General features: G+C 71.1%; 2 protein-coding genes across 3 annotated transcripts; both read left to right on the forward strand.

Moving 5' to 3' along the window:
• The first annotated feature begins 274 nt into the window (after positions 1-274).
• Positions 275-7,727, forward strand: ITGA2B (integrin subunit alpha 2b). Of its 2 annotated transcripts, XM_086766581.1 has the most exons (30): positions 275-435; positions 511-641; positions 725-822; positions 901-1,066; positions 1,138-1,187; positions 1,449-1,494; positions 1,678-1,806; positions 1,893-1,940; positions 2,121-2,164; positions 2,277-2,336; positions 2,627-2,679; positions 2,814-3,022; positions 3,183-3,365; positions 3,457-3,502; positions 3,585-3,689; positions 3,798-3,853; positions 3,951-4,102; positions 4,321-4,434; positions 4,932-5,002; positions 5,100-5,247; positions 5,460-5,552; positions 5,653-5,732; positions 5,861-5,941; positions 6,016-6,118; positions 6,198-6,350; positions 6,449-6,559; positions 6,639-6,752; positions 6,965-7,072; positions 7,148-7,270; positions 7,484-7,727. In XM_086766581.1, the coding sequence occupies exons 1-30, from the start codon at positions 278-280 to the stop codon at positions 7,574-7,576; spliced, it is 3,126 nt and encodes a 1,041-aa protein (XP_086622707.1). In that variant the 5' UTR covers positions 275-277; the 3' UTR covers positions 7,577-7,727. The 2 variants fall into 2 exon arrangements, with proteins under 2 accessions (XP_086622707.1, XP_086622708.1); XM_086766582.1 differs by lacking the exons at positions 7,148-7,270; positions 7,484-7,727 and having other exon boundaries at positions 6,449-6,567; positions 6,965-7,071.
• A 1,040-nt stretch (positions 7,728-8,767) lies between these two features.
• FAM171A2 (family with sequence similarity 171 member A2) lies at positions 8,768-16,098 on the forward strand. The gene is given in 10 exon segments (XM_086766695.1): positions 8,768-8,905; positions 11,066-11,293; positions 12,539-12,631; positions 12,726-12,884; positions 12,965-13,141; positions 13,236-13,352; positions 13,460-13,586; positions 14,077-15,205; positions 15,207-15,376; positions 15,771-16,098. Coding segments are annotated over 10 exon segments (2,355 nt in total). The 5' UTR covers positions 8,768-8,805; the 3' UTR covers positions 15,826-16,098.
• Positions 16,099-16,117: the final 19 nt, after the last annotated feature.

A 16,117-nucleotide genomic window follows, 5' to 3' on the forward strand; every position in this document is an offset into this window, starting at 1 on the left:
TGTCATGCTGCTTCCCACCACGGCCGTGTCCCCCCAACCCCTCGCCATGTCCCCCACTGTCACTGACCCCGCCCTCCCCACCCTCGTCTCCAGGCCACAATTAGCACATCCCCCCTGCACCCCCTTGGGTACCCGCTTTGGCTCCCTGGCAGGAGCCGTTGCATGTGCGGGGGGGCCCCTTCCTGTGTCCCTGTCCCCAGCTGTGTCCCCTGAGATAAGGGGGGTGACGAGCCGGGACGGGCTGCACTGGGGCTGCTGGCTGCGTTTCGGGGTGGCGATGGGGGCTGCTGCTGCCCTGCTCCGGGCCCTGCTGCTCCTCAGGGGGCTGTGCTCAGCCCCCACCCTGGGGCTCCTCCAGGACCGCCCCACCGTCTACGAGGGACCCCCTGGCAGCTATTTCGGCTTCGCCCTGGATTTCCACACGAGCGAGGGCAGGTAGGGAGACAGTGGGGCGCCGGGGCCGAGCGCGGCCCCGTTCCCCCACCCTGACACCCGCTCTGCCCGCCGCAGGCCCAGCGTGGCGGTGGGGGCACCCCGCGCCAACACCTCCCAGCCTGGCGTGGCTCAGCCCGGCGCCGTCTTCCTCTGCTCCTGGCCCCCCGGCAAGACCCCCTGCCACCCCCTCCCCATGGACGCTGCGGGTGCGTGGGTGCCACGGGACCACGGGTGGGCGCGGGGAGGGGGCTGCTGGCCTGACGCACTTCAGCTTTTCCCGCTCCCCCAGGAGATGAGACCGAGACCCAAAACACCTTGAAGTTCCACACCTACAAGTCACACCAGTGGCTGGGGGCATCTGTCACCAGCTGGGACGGCAAACTGGTGGTGGGTGCACCCGGCAGGTGAGTGGGAGCCCTCGGACAGTGGTGGCAGGGTGGTTACCCCGTCCATCCCTGTCCCCAGGCCTGCGCCCCGCTGCAGCACTGGAACGCGATGGAGGGGCAGCAGGAGGCTTTCCGCACCCCGACGGGTGCCTGCTTTGTGGGTGCCCTCGGCTTGCGCCGCGTCGCCTGGTACTCGCCCTGCCGCGACCAGCTCATGGCCAGCGTCTACCGCGAGAGCCACTACAGTGAGGACGGGCAGGTGGGGGCGGTGGGTGCGCCCCGCCTTGGCCGGCCTGACCCTACCCTGTGCCCACAGGCTACGACAAGCGCTACTGCGAGATCGGCTTCAGCGCGGCCGTCACCCCGGTGAGATGGGTGCTTCAGGGGGCGGGGTGTCAGCGTGCCCGGGGTGCTCGTGGGGATGCAGAGGGTGCAGCCAGGATAGTGCCCAGGTGTGGGTGTTGGGGCAGGATGCTGGGGTGGGGGGATGCTGGGATGGGGATGCTCGGCTGGGTGTGCCAGGGTGGGGGCGTTGGGGCGGGGACGCAGGGGTGCGGGATGTCAGGGTGGGAGATGCCAGGGACTGTGGGTGCCCCAGGGCGACGCTGACGCCATATCATCCCGCAGGACGGCACACTGGTGCTGGGTGCTCCCGGCGGGTACTACTTCATGGGTGAGTCCTGCCCGCCGGGCACTGCCACCCATGCCAGGGTACTCGCCTTCGGGTGAGCATGGCTGGAGGAGGGCACCCAGGATGGGGGATCCCTGTAGGTGCCACCTGCAGCGGTGCTGGCAGCCCGGGATGGGTGCCAGTGGGTGCCCTGCCAGCACTGGCACCCGGCCACGTGTCCCCCAGGGCTCCTGTACCTGGTGGAGGTGGACGCCGTCCTCACCCGCTTCCACGGCAAATCTCTGCTGTGGCCGGAGCGCCCGGGCCGCCCCACAGAGGACCCGATGTCCATGGACTACGAAGATGGGTACCGGGGTGCGCAGCGGACGTGGGGCAGCCTGACCCCGTAGCCGGCTGGCATTGGGGCACAGCAAGGGTCACAGGTGCCCCTCTCCCTGCAGGGTACTCGGTGGCTGTGGGCGAGTTCGATGGCAACCCCAAAACCAAAGGTATGGCCAGGCGGGCGCGGGGGCCAGGACCACCTGCGGGGTGGGCACGGGTTGTGCCAGCTCAGGGGTCCTGTCCATCTCTGTGCCCCTGTGCCCACTGCAGTGCCGAGGGGTGTCCCTATGTCCCCACGCCCACCATGGTGCCATGGTGGGGGCACTCAGGGCTCTCATCCCCTGCAGAGTATGTGGTGGGGGTCCCCAACAAGAGCAACACGAGGGGCGAGGTGAGTGGCACCGGGTGCCTGCGGGGTGCCTGGCCCTGGAGTCACGGCTGCTGCCGGGCACCCCGGGGTTGGCACCCGGCACGGGGCCAGGGGCTGACGCTGCTTTGGGCAGGTGGAGATCTTCAGCATGGGGGTCACCCTGCGCCGGCTGCAGGCCATCGCCAGCGAGCAGGTACCCCCCACCCTGCGCTGGCACCCCACAGCACCCCGCTGGCACCCCGCCCCACTGCCCCATCATCCCCAGCGCCTTTCCCAGTGCCCCCAGTGCCCCCTGGCCCCACCGCCCCCTTCCAGCACCCTGTGGCTCCCTGGTCCCCTCTGCCACCCTGCCTGTCGCTCCGCCACCCCGCAGCACCCAACCCCTCAGCCCACCACCACCATCATCCAGCCCACCCCACGGTGCTTCCAGCACGACCACCACCCTGTCCCCCTGGTGCCACCCCCCACCCTGCCCCTTTCCAGGTGGCATCGTACTTTGGGCACACAGTGGCCGTGGCCGACATCAACGGGGACGGGTGAGAGCTGAGACTGTCCCCCCCCCACCCCATCCCCTATGGGGGCACCCTGGGGTGCTGCCCCCTTGCCTGGCATGCCCCTGGGTGCCACCAGTCCCCAAACCTGGGTCCCCTCACCCCCGTGCCGGGTGCAGGCAGGACGACGTGCTGGTGGGTGCCCCCCTGTACCTGGCCCGACGCCCCGACGGGCAGCGCAGCGAGGTGGGACGCCTCTACCTCTACCTGGGTGGGGGGCAACGGCCCCTCGCCCGGCCCCCCCAGACCCTGATGGGCACCCACCCCTACGGCCGCTTCGCCGCCGCCATCACCAGCCTTGGGGACCTGGACAAGGACGGCTACGGCGGTAACACCGGCCTGGCGCGGGGGTGGCGGCGGGGGGGCTGTGCCAGGGGACACGCTGGTTGGTGCCCGGTCTGCTGGGGAAACTGAGGCAGGGGCACCCGGGCGGGTGGCAGTGCCGGGATGGGGCACCCGGTGGGTGCTCACGTCCCCTGTGTCCCCAGACGTGGCCGTGGGTGCCCCGTGGGGGGGTGACGATGGCAGCGGGCAGGTCTTCATCTTCCGTGGGCAGAGCGAGGGTTTGATGGCGGCGCCCACCCAGTGCCTCGACAGCCCCTTCCGCGGCCCGGCCGCCTTCGGCTTCGCCCTGCGCGGTGCCACTGACCTGGATGGCAACGGCTACCCGGGTACGGCCCCGCCGTGCGGCTACCGCTGTGCCACCCCAGTGTCACCCTGGTGTCACCCACCCTGCCATTGACCCCCTGCTTGTGCCTGCAGATCTGCTGGTGGGGGCTTACGGGGCAGCCAAGGTGGCCGTGTACTGGTGAGTGGCCGTCCCGCTGGCTCTGGTGGCTGCGTGGCCTGGGGGGTGCCCCTGCCACCTCGGCTCTTTCCCCGTGTCCCAGGGGCCAGCCCGTGGTGGTGGCCCGGGCCCAGCTGAGCGTTCCCGACGGGCTAAACCCCGAGCTGCTGGCCTGCGTCCTGCCCGGCTCCAGTGCCCGCGTCAGCTGGTGAGCCGTGTGCTGGGGACACCGCCGTGGGGACACCGCCGCAGTGGGGACATTGCCCCGGGGGTGGCGGCAGGCCCCTGAGTACCCCGAGTGCTGTCCCCCTTCCAGCTTCCCCGTGGTGCTGTGCATCAGCGTGACGGGCCAGCACATCCCCCAGAGCATCCGTGAGTGACGGTGTCACCCCTGGGGGGGACGAGGGACACCGCTGGGGTGCCACCAGGGCTGGAACTGGTGCCATGTGCCCCCGCTGCACCCTGCCAGGCCTCGACGCCGAGCTGCAGCTGGACCGGCTGAAGCCCAAGCCGTCCCGGAGGGTCCTGCTGCTGCAGGGCCACCAGTCGTCCTGGCATGGGGCGCTGGCACTGGCCCCGGGGACGCCCCCCCTCTGCCACAACCTCACTGCCTACCTGCGGGTACGGAGGGTACCAGTGCGGGTGGCATGCGCGGGGACGGTGGCATTCCTCAGCCCAAGGAGGGTGGGGGAACAGGGATGGGGACAGTGGTTTCCCCAGCTGGGATGGGGACAGGGATGGGGACAGCAGTGTCCCCAGCCCAGTTGGGTGGGGTTCCCGGGGTGGGGGGTGCCGGGGTGGGGGAGCCTGTGGGGTGCTCAGCCCGTGGGTGCCCCCAGGACGAGGCCGAGGTCAAGGACAAGCTGAGCGCGGTGGCCCTGAGCCTGAGCCTGGCGCTGCCCGGGGGGGGCCCGGGCCTGGTGCTCTACGGGGACACGCTGGTGCACGCGCAGGTACGGGGAACACGGTGGGGCCGGGGGGACACGGCAGGGCTGGGGACAGAGCTGCCCGGCGTGGGCTCAACCCACGGCTGGGCCAGGGCACACATGGGGACCCCCAGCCCTGCGGTCCCCAACCCCTCCCTGGGACATAGCCCCCCTCCTCCCTGCTGTCCCCAATGCTTCTGCGGGATGTCCCCTGCCCCCGCCTGCGCCGCCATCCCTGCTCACTCCAGTGCCCCCCACCACTGCCCCCATTACCCCCCCGGGAGTGCCCTCTCCCTGCTGTCCCCGTTTGCTCCATGGGATACCCCCTCCCCTACCCACTGTTCCCAGTCTCTCCTTGGGATGTTCCCCAGTACCCTCCTTACTCCACACTGTCCCCAGCCCCTTCCTGAGGTGTCCCCCCAGTACCCCCCACTGTCCCCTGTCGCTCCCTGGGATGTCCCCTCTCTACCCGCCATTGTCCCCAATGACTCCCCCACTGCCCCCCTTCCCCCCATGCCCCCCAGACCCACATCATACTGGAGGACTGTGGCGAGGACAACCTCTGCGTCCCCGACCTCCGCCTGGCCGCTGACACGTGAGCACCCGGCCGGGCGCGGGTGGGTACCCGCTGTCACCCCGGGGTGCTGAGCCCTGTCTCCCTCTGTGCCCCACCCCCCCCCACCCTGCCCCAGGCCCAGCAGCCGCCTGCTCATCGGGGCTGAGGCCGTGCTGCGCCTGCGCGCCGACGCCAGCAACGTGGGCGAAGGCGCCTTCGAGGCCGAGCTGTGGGTGCAGCTGCCCCCCGGCACCCATTACCAGGCGGCCCGCAGCAGCATTCCGGTGGGTGCCCGGTGGCGGAGCTGGGGGGGACAGCGCGTGCTGGGGGCGCGGGGGGGGCTCACAACCTGCCCTCGGTGGCTGTCACCCTTCGCGTGGGTGCGGGGAGGTGACGGGGGGTGACCAGGGTGGGGGGGCTCTCTGCGGGTCCCCGGGGGCTTGGTGGGGGTGGGGTCCATGAAGTGTCCCCCCCACATCGTGTCCCCACCCTGCAGGGGCAGGAGAAGCTGAGCTGCAACCCAAGGAAGGAGAACGGGAGCCACGTGGTGCTGTGCGAGCTGGGCAACCCCATGAAAGCGGGTGCGCGGGTAAGGGGGTGCGGGGCAACCCCACTGAGCCCCTCACCCTGGCGTCAGGGCTGGGCACGATCCGTGGGTCACCTGGCCACCTTCCCGCTGTCCGCCCCAGGTCACCGTGGACATGGAGCTGAGCGTGTCTGGCCTGGAGGACATGGGTGATGCCATCACCTTCCAGCTCCAGCTGCGGAGGTGACACCCTGCCGACCCCCCCACCCCTCCCTTCCCTTCCTGCTGTTGGCACCCAGGCACCCGGGACTTGGTGGCCTCGGTGTCCCCGAACTCGGTGGCCACCACTCACCCCGACTGTGTCCCCGCAGCAAGAACAGCCCCAGCTCCGCCAACGCCTCGGTAATGGTGACGGTGCCCGTGGAGGCGCAGGCAACGATGGAGCTGCGAGGGTGAGGGTCGGGGGGGGGGATGGGGGGACAGGGAGGGACATGGGGTGACATTGACCCCCTCTCTGTCCTGCCAGCAACTCCCTGCCCGCCACCACGGTGCTGCCCACCAGCTGGCACAGGGTGGAGGGCAGCCGGCAGCTGGAGGACCACGGCATCAGGGTGGAGCACGTCTACCAGGTAGGGCGCCGCACCCATGGGTGCCCGAGGGGGGGGCCTGTCCCCTCCCTGGCATCACCTCCCCATCCCTCCCCTCAAGCTCCACAACAAGGGTCCCAGTGACGTCAGCGGGGTCACCCTGCGCCTCGCCGTCCCCCACCGGCTGGGCGGCCGCACCCTGCTCTACCTGCTGGAGCTGGGCACCGAGGGGGGCACGCGCTGCGCCACCCCCCCCGGCCTCAACGCCGAGCAGGTAGGGCACCACCCAGGTGACTCGCACCCACCCGCCGGGGGCTGGGTGGGCATCCAGGTGATGCCCACCCCCTCTGTCATCTTTTTACCCCCTTCCAGCTGGAGATGCCCGGGCCCACAGGCGCAGCACCCCGAAATGCCGCCCGCCAGCGGGAGCGCAGGGTGGCGGAGGAGGCGCCGGGTGCTGGGCTGGAGGAGCCCGTGGTGGTGGTGAGCAGGTGCTCCCCGGGGGTCCTGCAGCCCACCCGTGTGTGGGGGGGGTCGGGGTGACACCCGCCGTGTTCCGCAGGACTGTGGCAGTGCCTCGTGCGTCAGCATCACCTGCCGGGTGCCCGGCCTGGCCAAGGAGCAGCGGGCGCTGGTGAGTGTCCGCGCCCTGCTCTGGATGGACACCCTGCAGCAGGTATCGTCCCCTCGCGGGGACAGGGCAGCTCGGTGGCCCCACGTGTCCCTGCCGCGTCCCCTCCTGCATGCCGGGTCCCAGGGACCTGCCCTGCGGACGCCGGGTGTGGGGTCGTGTGTGCCCCGTTGGCTGCTGGCACCCCTGACCCGTGTCCCGGTGTGTCCCCACGCGTTCCCACGCATCCCCACGTGTGTCCCCTCGTGTGTCCCAAGCCGGAGCACCTCCTGAGGCAGTTCCTCATCCAGTCCCGAGCCTGGTTCAACACCTCGGCCATGCCCTACCGTGTCCGACCCCGCGTCCTGCCCGCCGGGGAGGCCACGGTAGGGCTGGTGCGGGCGCGGGGGTCGCGGGGACAGGCCGCGGCGGCGTCACCCACCCACCCGTCCCCTCCACAGGCTGTCACCGAGGTGGTGCGCGCCAGCCCGGGGGGCGAGGGGACGGTGCCGGTGTGGTGGGTGGTGCTGGGGGTCCTGGCTGGGCTCCTGCTCCTCATCCTCCTCATCCTTCTCATGTGGAAGGTGAGTGAACGGGGGGGCGGGGGGGCGCAACTGGGGACACGGGGGATGCCACATGGTGGTGGTGGGACCCCGATGGCGCTGGAGGGAGCTGCCAAGTGGGAGATCCAGCCTTGAGGGTGGGGGGCAGCACCTCGGGGCGATGCCATGGGGTCCCCCCCCGGGGGGTCGATGCCGTGGGGTGAGGGTCGGGCTGTCACCCTGTCCCTCTCCCAGGTCGGTTTTTTCAAGAGGACGCGGCCGCCGGCTGAGGACACGCAGGAGCTGACGCCCGGCCAGGCCCAGGAGCCGGGGGGTGCCCAGGGGTAGCGGGGTACACCCACGGGATCCCCCGCCCCATGGCATGTCCCCTGTCCCAGCCCCCTGTGTCCCCAGCACCCATGGGTGCCTGTGGGACACAGCATCCCCCCCCCAGGCCCCCCCCCCTTCCCCCGTGTCCTCAGCACCCCTGGGTGCCTATGGGGCCCAGCGCTGCCCCCCCAGAATAAATCTCCGCCTGGCAGCGTGGTGGGTCCCGTCGGGTGACATGGTGGGGACGTGTGCTGTGGGCGGGGCGGGGCTAGGGAGAGGACGGGACACCCGTGGGGGTGGATAGGGACAGGGTGCCCGGGTGCCTCCACACAGGCCTGGCAAGTGGGTGCTGGGATGCCGGGGTCAGGAATGGGGGGCGAGAGGTTTGGAAGGGGGGGATGGTACCGGATGGGTGCCGGGGCTGGGGGGGAGCGGTGCTGGAAGGATCGGTACCGGGTGACTGGTGCCAGTATGGGGGGGGGGGGTGTCGGTGGCGGTACCAGGGTCGGTGCCGGATGTCGGTGTGGTACTGGGACCCGCTACTGGGGGTCGGGGTGGTCGCGGGGGGTGTACGGGGTTCGACTCCAAGACCTGGGGTCAGGCCCGAGATGCCGGTGCGGTACCGGGAGCTGGTACCGGAGGGGGGGCTGGTACCGGGGTCAGCCCTGGGGTGCTGGTGTGGTACTGGGGCACAACGCCGGGGCTCAGGGTGGTCCCGGGGGTGGGGTTCGGGGGTCGGTGCCGCTACCGGGGCTGGGTCCCGGGATGCAGATGCCCGTACCGGGGGCCAGTCCCTGGGACTCGGGGCGGTACCGGGGGTGGGTCCGGGGTCAGTGCCGGTACCAGGGTCAGTCCCGGGATGCCGATGTGGTACCGGGGACTGGTATCGGAGGTAGAGGCCGGTACTGGGGTCAGCCCCGGGATGCCGTTGCCGGTCCAGGGAGCCGGTCCCGGGGGTCAGGTTGGTCCCGGAGATGGGTTCCGGGATGCTAAAATGGTACCGGGGTCGGTGCCGGCTGCCGGTGCGGTCCCGGGGCCCGGTCCCGGGCCTCGGGGCGGTGCCGGAGGTGGGGCCGGGGTCCGGGGCGGTGCCGGGGGTGGGTCCGGGGGCCGGGGCGGTGCCGGTGCCGGGCGGGCGGCCGTGCCCGGCGGTTCCGGCAGGTGGAGCCCGGTCCCCGCGGCGGCGGCGGGCGGAGCGGGCCGGGCCGGGCGGGCCGGGCATGGCGGGGTAGCGGCGCGGAGCGACCATGCGGCCCCGCCGCCTCCTGCCGCCGCTACCGGTGCTGCTGCTGCTGGCGGGCGCGGGCGGGCGGCGGGCGCGGGGCGCGGCGGAGCCGGGAGCGCACGGTGAGAGCGGCCTTTGTGTGCGGGGGGAGGCGCCCGCCCCGCCCCGGCCCCGCATCCCCCCAACCCCGACCGGCCCCCCCTCCCCGGGCTGTCCGCCCCCTCCCCGGGCGGTGGGGCGTGGAGGGGGGGGGTCCTGGGCAGTGCCGGGGGGTGCAGCTGGGGGGGTGGGGGGCTGAGGTTGGGGGCGCGGGGGGATGGGAGCGGGTGCGGGGTGCGGAGGTTGGGGGGGGTCCTGGGCAGAGATTGGGGGTGCAGGATCGTGGGTGGGGTTCCCAGGCCGTGGGGCGCGGGACGATGGGTGGGGGTCCCAGGCTGTGGGGCGCGGGAGGGTGGAGTGGGTCCTCGGCAGAGACTGTGGGTGCAGGATGATGGGTGGGGGGTCTTGGGCAGAGCTTGGATCGCAGGCCGTGGGGTGAAGGAGGGTGGGTGGGGGTCGCAGGCTGTGGGGTGCAGGAGGGTGGGGGAGGGTCCTGGGCGGAGACTGGGGGTGCAGGAAGGTGGGTGGTGGTCGTGGGTAGAGCCTGGGGGTGTGGGAGGTTGGGTGGGGGTCCTGGGCAGCACCAGCAGATGCAACATGGTGGGTGGGGGTCCCAGCCCAGGGAGTATAGCGGGAAGAGTGAGTGGGGGCCCTGAGCAGCACCCATGGGTGCAGGAGGGGGTAGGGGGCTGTCCTGGGCAGTAGTGGGCATCACCCCATTGCAGGCAGCTCTGCTCTCTCCCAGCAGACGAGGTGGGCCTTGGGGTGCAGCGCGTTGCTTTGGGGTCCCCGTGACACCCCACCCGCACCCCAGACCCTCCTGACAGTGCCCCTGTGTCAGGGTGAGGGTGTGTGCAGGGGGCAAGGCAGGGGGCAGCAGGGTGAGGGGGGTCCCTGACCCTGGCACGGCCGCGGGCCCCATCCTGCCCACGCTGGCTCAGCTCACCGATGGCGTCACCCGCGCCCGTCCCTGTGGGGTGGCAGCGGTGACGGGGCACAGGGCTGGATGCCTGGGCCCCACTCCCCCCGCAAAGGCCTGGAACCCCCCGCCCACCCATCATGGAGCTGTGGGGTCATACTGGGAGGCACTGGGGGGCCAGTGTGCCCCTCAACAGCTGTGGGACCCTTTGGGCTGGGGACCCTTTGGCCGTGGGGTGGGCCTTGCGCCCGTGGGTGCAGGGAGTGAGGAGAGGGGAGGCCATGACCCCCCCCGTGCTAGGGGGTGGCACCTTGGCCCCCCCTCTGCGGAGGACACCGTGGGGTGGGGGTGGCCGTTGGTGCCAGTTGTTCCCTGGCAGCTGCGGGTGGCCGGCATGTGGCCGCGGGGACATTCCTGCCCCCTGGGTGCCGGCTGTCCCTGCTATGTGGGGGCGACGCCCCCAGTGCCCCCCCCCCCCCCCCCCCCAACCGTGCCCGACCCCCCCAGCGCATCACTGAAGCATCTGCTGCCAGTTCCTCCCATTGCCACATCTGGGCAACATCTGGTCTGGGGTGGTGGGGGGCAGAGGTTGGGCTGCCCAGTGACACAGGGGATTCTGGGGGGCCGGATGCTGCTGGGGGGAACACGTGGGGTCCCAAAAGCACCCGGGGCGGCGGGATGAAGGAGGTCGTTGCCAGGGTGATAGCACCCGAGCTGGGCTGGCTGCCAAGGGCTGCGGGCTCATGCGCAGGATGGCGCTGGCACAGGGAGGGGGCGTGGGGTTGTCCCCCCCCCCCCCCAAACCATCCCCACCCCTGCCCTGCATCAGGGACCAGGGAGGGGGGAGACATCCCTGGGCTGCCAGTTGGGCCCAGTGAGGTCGAGGCCCTGCAAACTTGTGACACGTCTGAGTTGCACCCTGAGGGGAGAGCAGCCCTGGCTGCCCCCTCCGGGAGGGGACAGATTTTGGGAGAGACACGACCAGGTGCACCCACTCGCGTGGGCACGGCACCCTGCAGCAATCACCACCCCGTCTGCCTGCTTCCGGGGGGCACAGGGATGGTGCCCACCACCTGCCAGTTTGGTGCCCGCTGCCCTGCTGGGATGGTACCCACATTCCTGGGGTGATGCCCGTGACCTCTTGGGATGGGTCCCACCACCTGCTGGGATGGTGCCCAGGACCCACCACCCTGCTGGGATGATGCCCCCATCAGTGTGGGGGGCGCCCCCTGCCCTCACCCGCGTCCCCGCCGTGTCCCCGCAGAGGTGCTGCTGAAGGTGCAGGTGTACGAGAGCGGGACGCTGGCCCCGCTGGCCCAGGCCGCCCTGGAGGTCTTTGGCAACCACACCTCGCTGGCGACCGCCACCGCCGACCACGAGGGCGCCGCCGTCCTGCCCGTCCCGTACCGCCTGGGCACCTGGGTCCTGGTCACCGCCGCGCGCCGCGGCTACGTCACCGCCTCCGTCCCCTGGCATGTCAACAAGCTGCCACGTGAGTGACCACGACCCCCAGCCCCGATGGGGGACCCCAGCCCCTTACTGGGAGGGGCTCTGAGCTCTTACAGGGGACCCCAACCCTTTACTGAGGGGCTTTGAGCCCTTACGGGGACCCCCACCCCCTACTGGGAGGCTCTGACCCTTACTGGGAGGAGCACTGACCCCTTATGGGGGACTCCAGCCCCTTACTGGGGGCCTCTGAGCCCTGATAGGAGGCCCCAAGGCCTTACTGGGAGGGGGTCTGAACCCTTGGGGGAGCCTCATCCCTTACTGGGGGGCTCTGTGCCCTTATGGGGAGGCCCTGAGTGTTCACTGTGGGGGCTGGTTCCTTATGGGGGGCCCCGATCTTTTAGAAGGACCCTGACCCCTTACTGGGGGAACTGGTCCCTTACTGGGGGGCTCAATCCCTTTGCGGGGGGGCAATACCTTAATGGAGTCCCTCATTCCTTCGTTACTGGGGAGAGGGGCTCCAGTGCCTTATTGGGGAACTCCAGTCCCTTACTGGAGACCTCAGTCTCTTACTGGGGACCCCAAAAGGCTTTTGGGGAGGGGGGGGTCCCTTAGAGAGGGGTGTTTGGAGGGGGTCCAACCTCTTCTGGAGGGGACAGCAATGTCCTGGTGACCCCAGAGTCCCCCCATCCCGGGGTGAGAGGGGGCTGGGGGGGCACCCTGGGCTGGGCGCCAGCCCTTGTCCCCGGGGCAGTGGCGGAGGGGGGGGGAGCGCGAGGCGGCATCGATGGGGTCACCTTGCTGGGGGGGTGGGACACGTGGGAGCGTGCAGTGAGGGGGGGACGTGCGGGGATGGGGGTGTGGCAATGGGGGATGCAGGGAGGGGGGGTGCGTGTCGTGGGCGAAGCTAGGGGTGATGGGGTGCTGGGGATTTGGGGTGTGCGAGGATTGAGGGTGTGCAAGGGAGCGGTGGCGTGCAGGGGCTGGGGGTGCAAGGATCGGGGTGCAGGGTGCGTGTGGAGGTGGGGTGCATAGGGTGTGCAAGGATGGGGGTGTGCAGGGATTTGGGTACATGGGGTGTGCAGGGATGGGAGTGTGTAGGCTTGCCTGTCCCCATCCCCATCCCCCGACCCTCCCCCTCACCCCCTGTTCACCCCCCCCACCCCCCAAACGGGCTCTGCTGGGCCCATCACCTCCCCCTCCCCATCACCCTCCCCAGCCCCCACAACCTGGGGGACCCAGGGGGTGTATTTTTGGGGGTGTCCTCCCCATCTCCCCCCCCTTTCTGCAGTCTACGCCTCCATCAGCCTCCACCTGCTCCCTGAGCGCCCTGCCACCCTCATCCTCTACGAGGACCTGGTCCAGATCCTCCTGGGATCCCCAGGTGAGGGACGGGGATGCACTGGGTGGGGCAGGGCGGTGACAACACCACCCCTGGGTGCTGCCACCCTCCTCGTGTGTCTGTGTCCCCTCCCCAGGTGCCCGGGGGCAGCCGTGGGCGCAGTTCCCGCGGCGCGCAGCCCGCTTGCCCCGCAGCTCCACGTACAGCCAGCTCGCCGCGTCCCTCACCGCCGCCACCGGCCCCGGCCTGGCCCGCGCCTTCCCCGCTTTCCTGGGGGCCGAGCAGGACGGCAGCGGTACGGGGACACTGGGGGGTGGGGGGGACACGGGGACACCACATGAGGCCACCCCATCCGTGCGCCCCTTGTCCCCGCAGCCAATGCCACCTGGCTGGAGCTGGCGCCTGTGGCGGCTCTCAGCGTCCACCTCTTCGCCGGCAATGGGACGGAGGTGCCGCTGGCTGGCCCCGTCCATCTCTCCGTCCCTTTGGCCCCCGACGCCGGGCCGGTGGCCACCACCAGCGTGCCAGTCTGGAGGTTTGACCCCAAAAGCGGTGAGCGCTGGTTGGGGAGGGTGGGCGGCGGTGGGGGTGATGAGCTGGGGGGGGGGTCTCAGCCCGCTGTGGGGATGGCCGCACGTCTCTGCAGGGCTGTGGGTGCGGAACGGGACGGGGCTGATCCGAAAGGAAGGCCAGCAGCTCTACTGGACCTTCGTCTCCTCCCAGTTGGGATACTGGGCAGCGGCTCTGCCTTCTCCCAGCACAGGTAGGGTGACCCCGCGCGTCCTCCCGGCCCCATGGACGGGCTGTCCTGGGGGGGTGGCAGCCCCCTGGGGTACTCATGCCCCCCCCCCCCACGTCGCTGCCCCCCAGGGCTGGTGGCGATGGCGGCGGGCGTGACGGACATCACCACCTACCACACCATCTTCCTGCTCACCATCCTGGGCGCGCTGGCCCTGCTCGTCCTCATCCTCCTCTGCCTCCTCATCTACTACTGCAGGTCAGCACCCCCCACCTGGCACCCTGGGGTTTCACATCCCCCAACCCACCTGGCACCCCGGGGGTCTCACACACCCCTCACCCCACCTGGGACCCCGGGCAACCTACAGCTGCATCTGGGGTAGGAGGCACAGCTGGCACCCCCATAGAGGGTTTATATTGGTGGTTTTGGGAGGGACACCACCCCCTGGCACCCTTGGGTGTCCCATAGCTGGCTATGGGGCGGGACACACCTGCCTAGCACCCCTAGACATCTCATAGCTGGTTTTGGGGGGGGAGTACCACCCCCTGGCACCCCTGGGTGCCTCATAGCTGGTTTTGGGGGAACATCAACCCCCTGGCACCCTGGGTGCCCTATTGCTGGCTATGGGAAGGACCACCACCCCCTGCCCCCCCCCAGCACCACAGTGTGCGTGCGGGATGCTGGTGGGTGGGTGACCGCAACTCCCCCAACCCCCACCCCGGGGTGACCCCGGCCCCTCTCCCCGCAGGCGGCGGTGCCTGAAGCCGCGGGCGCAGCACCGCAAGCTGCCGCTGCCGGGGCCGCTGGACGCCGCGCGCCGGGACCAGGCCACCTCGGTGTCCCAGCTGGACCTGCTGTGCGGCGGCAGCCACCCGGAGACTGCGTCCTCGGGGGGGGACACCGATCTCCCCACCCCTGGTTTGCCCCCCGCTCCCCGTGACCTCCCTGCCGCCCGGCCGGACTTTTTCCAACCGCCGGCCCCCCCTCAGCTCCGCGCTGGCCCCCGCACCCCTGCCGGCACCCTGGCCCCCCGCCACCGCCAGCCCCCCACGCCGGAGGACTACGGGCGCCCCGGCGAAGCCTTCGGCCTCAGGGCCGCCCGCTCAGTGGACGGGCTGCAGCCACCGGACAAGAACCCCCGAGGGACCCCCGCTTTCCCTCCCCGGCCCCCCTCACCCCCCGTGTTTGCCCGTTACGGGGGGCAGCCGAGTGAGCACCCCCTGCCCGAGCCCCCCCCTCGCCCACCCTCGCTGCCCCCCCCGGGTCCCCTCCTTCTCTGCGGCCCCCTGGAGCGGGCTGGGGGGCCGGAGGATGTTTACCGGGGGGTGATGCCCACCCTCCTCATCCCTGCCCGCTACATGCGCCTGGCCTCCGGCGAGCCGGAGGGTGCCCCCGAAAGCGACGGGGGACCCGGTTCGCTGGCGGGGGTGGCGGCAGCGACGACGGCCGCCCCGCCGCCCGCCCCGTCCTCCGGGCAACCCTTTGAAGAAGGGGAAAATTGGGGGGGTGCTCGCGCCCCGCAACCGGTCAGCGGCTCGGTGGCCATCCCGGTGCTGCTGGATGGGTCGGCGGTGGCCCAGCTCAACGGGGAGCTGCAGGCGCTGGCGGGGCAGCCCCTCTTAGAATTGGGGGGCCCCCCCCCGCCCAGAGCCTGGTTCGTCTCCCTGGACGGCCGCTCTTCCCAGGTCCGCCACTCCTACATCGACCTGCAGGGCGGGGACAGGGGGGGCGGCCCCGCGCCCCCCCCGCCTCGCCTCCCCCGCGGAGTCGCAGGAGGGGGGGGGGAAGAGGCGGGGACCCGGGCCCCCCTCCCGGCCGCCTCCCCCGAGGACAGCTCGCTGGCCCCCTTGCTGGAAGCGGGGAACGGGGGGAGGCGAGGCGGGGGGGGGCAGCGGGCGCAGCAGTGCCAGCGAAGCCCCCCGCGATTCCCTGACCAGCCCCGAGGAGGAGGCGCTGGCCGAGGGCGGCGAGGGGGGCGACGAAGGGGGCGACCGGAAAAGCCCCTGGCAGAAGCGGGAGGAGCGGCCGCTGATGGTCTTCAACGTAAAGTGAGTGGGGGGGGCCGGGGGGTGGGGGGGGTCTGGCCCTGGGGTGAGATGTGGGATCCCCGGGGGGCGGGGGGGGTGGTGGAGGTGCGCTTGTGCTGTCATCCTGTCGTGTGTCCCCCCCCCCCCATCATCCCAGCCCAGCACCCCCGTCCTGTCCCGTCCCATCCCATCTAGCCCCTCCGGTCACCCTGTCCCTGTCTGCTTGGGACCACCCCTCCCCCCGCGGGGTACCACAAGACCCCCGTGCCACCGCGTTCTGCCCCTCTCCCCTCCACCGTGACACTGCCACTCCCTGTCTTTTGGAGGGGCTGGGGTGGGGGGGGGGTGAGCACTGCATATCCCTCCCTCCATGTCCTGCCAGACCTGAGGGACACCCCCATTTGTGTCCCTGCAGGGCGGGGGGGGCCGGCAGTGCCCCCCGGGCCAGTGGTGCCTCCAAGCTGCCATAGGAACTGGGGTGGGGGGATCTCCATGCCCACCCCCCCACCCTCATCACCCCCACCTCGGCTTTGGATTTTACTCGTGTTTCTAAACGTTTTCTACGTGGTGAGGATGAAGGGGGGGGGCCGGGGCGGTAGTTGGGGGGTGACACATGGGGGGGGCTCCCCCCAGGCTGGGCAGGGCGCTGCTGCCTGCGCCTGCCTGCGCCTCCCTGCCTGTTCGTTAGATGGCATTAATATATTAAAAAAAAATCAAAAACCAACAACAAAACCCCAAAAATACCCCATGGCTGCACCCGTC

The sequence above is a fragment of the Chlamydotis macqueenii genome, chromosome 25 (assembly GCF_036417535.1).
Source record: "Chlamydotis macqueenii isolate bChlMac1 chromosome 25, bChlMac1.mat, whole genome shotgun sequence".
Lineage (NCBI taxonomy): Eukaryota > Metazoa > Chordata > Aves > Otidiformes > Otididae > Chlamydotis > Chlamydotis macqueenii.